The sequence below is a fragment of the Cucumis sativus genome, chromosome 4 (genome assembly GCF_000004075.3).
Source record: "Cucumis sativus cultivar 9930 chromosome 4, Cucumber_9930_V3, whole genome shotgun sequence".
NCBI classification, from domain to species: domain Eukaryota; kingdom Viridiplantae; phylum Streptophyta; class Magnoliopsida; order Cucurbitales; family Cucurbitaceae; genus Cucumis; species Cucumis sativus.
Window position 1 is genome coordinate 19,444,403 of NC_026658.2, and position 4,533 is coordinate 19,448,935.

General features: G+C 33.5%; 1 protein-coding gene across 1 annotated transcript; it reads left to right on the forward strand.

Moving 5' to 3' along the window:
- Positions 1-1,948: 1,948 nt before the first annotated feature.
- On the forward strand, positions 1,949-3,877 carry LOC101221233 (50S ribosomal protein L18). Its single transcript, XM_004144291.3, has 2 exons — positions 1,949-2,141; positions 3,249-3,877. Exon 2 carries the CDS (start codon positions 3,279-3,281, stop codon positions 3,621-3,623), a length of 345 nt encoding a protein of 114 aa, XP_004144339.1. The 5' UTR covers positions 1,949-2,141; positions 3,249-3,278; the 3' UTR covers positions 3,624-3,877.
- The last annotated feature ends 656 nt before the right edge of the window (positions 3,878-4,533 follow it).

Genomic DNA, 4,533 nt, shown 5'->3' on the forward strand with positions numbered 1-4,533 from the left:
TAGAAGACAAGAATGGTAGTTGGAGTTGATGTGACTTCATAAAGCTACAATTAGCACTGATACTTTCAAAAGAGGCTTGCATAGGGCCAGTTGACGCTTGTAGGGGATAAAGGCCTGAGAAGGTCAATCCCTAGAGAGAGAGCGGCAGGAAGGAATAACCTTTCTGCTGTCACTAACGTTCTCTTCTTCTTCTCCGATCAGTTGTAAAAGCAAAAGCTCAACATCTAAGTAGGAAAGAATCCATACTTTCGCTTTTCCCTAACTTGTAATACTTTTCCACTCTTCTTTCTCTCCGTTTTTGTACTTTTTTGTAATATAAGTTCTTCATATTATGCAATGGTCAAAGACCTACATTCTTTATATATATATATATATATATATATTACATGTTTATACATTTTCAATCCATCATTCCTTCATTTCTCACTTGGTAATGTGTTATTAGTAGTAGTTAGATTTGTGATAAGTTCTTGATAAAAAATCTAGCTAGCTTATAAGTCTTATTGCATTAGTTGAGCTATATTCATCACTTGGCTAGTGTCAATCAGCAACTACCTACCTAAAAGGGCAAGTAGCAAGGATATGTCTAATGTGCGCAATGAGAAGTTTGACACCAAACTCCACATTGGCGAGACAACTTCCAACATTTGTATCGCGAAAGGTGAACAAATTAAAATTAAAATTTGTATCGCGAAACCTCATCCTTATCCCAAATTAAAATTGTGTTATATTCTAAATTTTTATCCAAAATCAAATTAAATTTTTTACCATCAAATCAAATCAAATTGCAGATAAAATCGTGAAATTTTCTCAATCTAAGGTCTAACTCTTATTTAAAATTTAAATCAAACTCATGTACTAAATTCATAGTTTGATATGTCGAGTTGACAAAAAAAAAAAAAAAAAAAAAACTCGTATTTTGACTTCAACTTTATTTTTTTCGAGATTCATCAATTCATATACGTGCATAAATCTCGAAAACGGACATTTGTTGAATAAGAGATTTTGGGACCAATCACAAATGGCAACGTCATTTACTAAATTAATGATAAAAATACAAATAATTGAATTTGAGATTAATTAAAAAAATTAGCATGTGTCCCAAATTAAAATTGAAGACATAAATTGACAAATTCTAATGATGCCACGTGTTTTTATTACGATGGTTGGATCAAATTATTTATTTTGGTCAAATTAAATATTATTTACTTGTCTAAACTTCAATTAAGCCAAAAAAAAGTTTAATTTAGCTCAAATGTTAAATATGACCCAAATCTTTGCAATTGAGTCCATGGGTCGGTGCATGAATTACCAACAAACTCAAGCCCATAAAGTTCAGCAAAGAACTCTATGACTAGAGGAGTTCTCTTCATTTATGAGGTTGAAATATTTTATTCGAAAAGATCTAGAGAGAATTCTCTCAAGAGCTAGAAAACTCCTTAACTTTTGAAGCTGATCATCCCTCAAGATTGAAGTTCTTTTGAAGATACAAGATTTCTTCGAAAACTCAAAGACTCCAACTTCCAGAACATCATATGCTCTGCTTCCTCAAATCAAGCATATGCATTCAATCGAGAAATAATCAGAGGAGATAAAAGACTACAGATCGAACCACAAATCAACATAAATACAACACCAAATCAACATAAATACAAAACCAACACAAGTTCAACTTCACGAATCAAGTTTCTCCAAAATTCTCGAGTGAATAAGAACATTTATTGAACAAAATATTTTGGCCAATTAAATCTCATCATGGCCAAAATTTTTAAATTTTTTAACTTTTTAGTTCGAGGTTTTTATGAAACTATTCATTAGTTCAGGAATATTTTAAAACTAAAACTTTAATTGTTTTCATCCAAAACTATGGGTAAATATTTTAAATCATTTTTGAGTTTTGAATGTTGGAAACATTTTTTTATCCAACATTTATATATATATAATTTAACCCATTCGTATTATTTTGGTCCACATTACTTTTAATTATATTTCTAAAAAGAATAATTAATTTGTATAAAACCTAAACCATGGTTTCCTCTTTTAACCTTTTCCTACCTCTCACTCTCTCTCGCTCCGGTTGTTTGTTGTGTAGGCGATAGGCGTGTTCTTCCGGCAACTTCACGCAGCCGTTTCCCATCAAGGTCTTCCCGGATCTCTTCTTTTGTCTTTCTCTTTCTTCTTATTTCTTCACTTCAATTAACTTCAGAATAGGGTAAGTTTAGTATTAATTAGGTCAATAAATCTGAGTTGAATTCGGATTTCTAATGAAATGGAGGGTTAGACTACTGTCATTTCTCGATGCATCTAAGATATCTTACATCTTGCTGATAAATTTTGTTTCTAATTTGTTTTCCTTTTCTTTTGAAACCGTTTATTGGGTTCAGTCTGTTGCTAGAATTGTTGATAGTGTAGGAATATAAAGGAGCATTGTTTGTTACCATGATTGGGAGTTTCACTTTTATCTTTCAGTTTGGTGGGATTATTTGAGGGGCTTGCTTAAAGTGGCTACCTCGATTCTATATCGTTGAATGTATGAGGGAAAATTCGATAATGCTCTCTTCAACATGGATTTATGTTTGTGAGATTTGAACCTGTTGGAAATCTCTTTGCAGTGGCCATAGTGGGTAGAGTTTCCTCAATTTGGCTCGAGTCATTACAAATTGAAACCCTGAGAAATCCGGCACAATATAAGCTCAAATTAGTCGAAACTGAATAAATTAACTCAAACCCATTGGTGTTGTTGAAAACTGGGCCTGTCTAATCCATGCTCACTGGATTTGTTGTCCATTTTCACTACTAATATTCATTTAGCGAAAAAAATCTGCAAAATAGAACGTATATCCTTGGGGCTTGGTCTTATGAATAATGCTATTTAAATTTTTTCAAGAACAATTACCCTCTATATTTGTTGCTACTAATAATAGTAGAGCATAGCCATTACCATTGCCATTACTTTGAAAGCTATGTTAGGAATATTAAACAATGATTTGTTTCGATGCCCTTTTGTCACTTATCATTTTTGTATTTATGTGTTAGGATTCACTTCACTTGATCAGAGGTGGTTTCAGTGTTCTTTCATTGTCTTTTTCTGTACGAAATTGGTTTTTTAGGGCCAAAATGATGAATGAAAATAGGGAAAACAATAGCATTTAAACAAATATATTAATGAATAATTAACCGATTGGTAGCTTAGCTTAAGCTTGAGAGGATTGAAGATTCTGATATTGACCCTTATTTGTGTTGTTTAGAGTATAATTGAATTGGAGTAGCCAAGGGAGATGGTGATTCCTCCTCCAATCAAGCCACCAAGATTAACCCAGTATCTAAAGCCATATGTCTTGAAGATGCACTTCACAAACAAGTTTGTGAGTGCCCAGGTGATCCACTCTGAAACAGCCATTGTTGCTTCAGCTGCAAGCTCACAAGAGAAGGCATTGCAGTCGAGTATGGAGTCGACAAGGGATGTTGCTGCTGCTGCAAAGATTGGAAAATTGTTGGGAGAGAGGCTTTTGCTTAAGGGAATCCCAGCTGTTTGTGTGCACTTGAAAAGGGAACAGAGATATCATGGTAAGGTCAAAGCTGTTATTGATTCTGTGAGGGAAGCAGGTATTAAGCTGCTTTGACCCTTTTTTTCTTTTTCCAATTTGCTTCATTTTGGCCCTCCTTGGAAATAGTTATCTGGTTTAATTGTTGGGCTTCATCAATCAATGCTTAATATTATCTGAATTTGTAATGAAATGTGATGAGATGCATTGTTGGACTTTTTGTCTGTCTTTATGGTCGTTTATAAATGAGTTTGAGATGAATATGAACAGTGAGCAGTGTTTTTAGTTTAAGAAAAATTATAAAACTTAAACTTGAGTTATTTCCAGCTGAAGCCAAGTCTCCAATCTTTTTCATAGATCAAAATTTTGCAATTGTTGCTACCATATCACCAAAAGATTTTTTCCAATGTTAACTCGCATAAATAACTTGTACACAAATGTCAATATTATTTTAACATTCTTAAACATAAAAGAATCCAATAAACTGAAGGCCAAACATGTAATTAATGATTAAAAAAAAACCCACCTAGTATGTGCAAAACTTCATAAAATACATATCATTTTAAACCAACAATGTCACACCCCACCCGAGCACCTTCTCTTACTTGAAAAGAGGTGTGAAGCTAGCAAACATCAGTATTTTGGCAGAGCGACTGAGGAAGGGCCGAAGACCCACAAGAAGGATCCATGAAGGTCAAACACCCACAAGAAGGATCCATGAATAGTTGGTAAAGTAGAAGAACCTTCTTGTGGAAGAAACTAGTTGAGAACATGTTGAAGACCTAGAAGCCTGGATGCAGAAGATTAAAGAGTTCAAGGTTCACCAGTCGACAAAGATGTCAACTATTTAAGTGGAGGAGAATGTAACATGCATACTTGTCCTAAACGATGTTTGCCTATGGTTGTATGTTCAAATATCCTCGATTGATCTTATCTTTATGTCTTGTATTTAATTTAGCTAACTGCTCTCCTTTTTAAGTTATAAAGC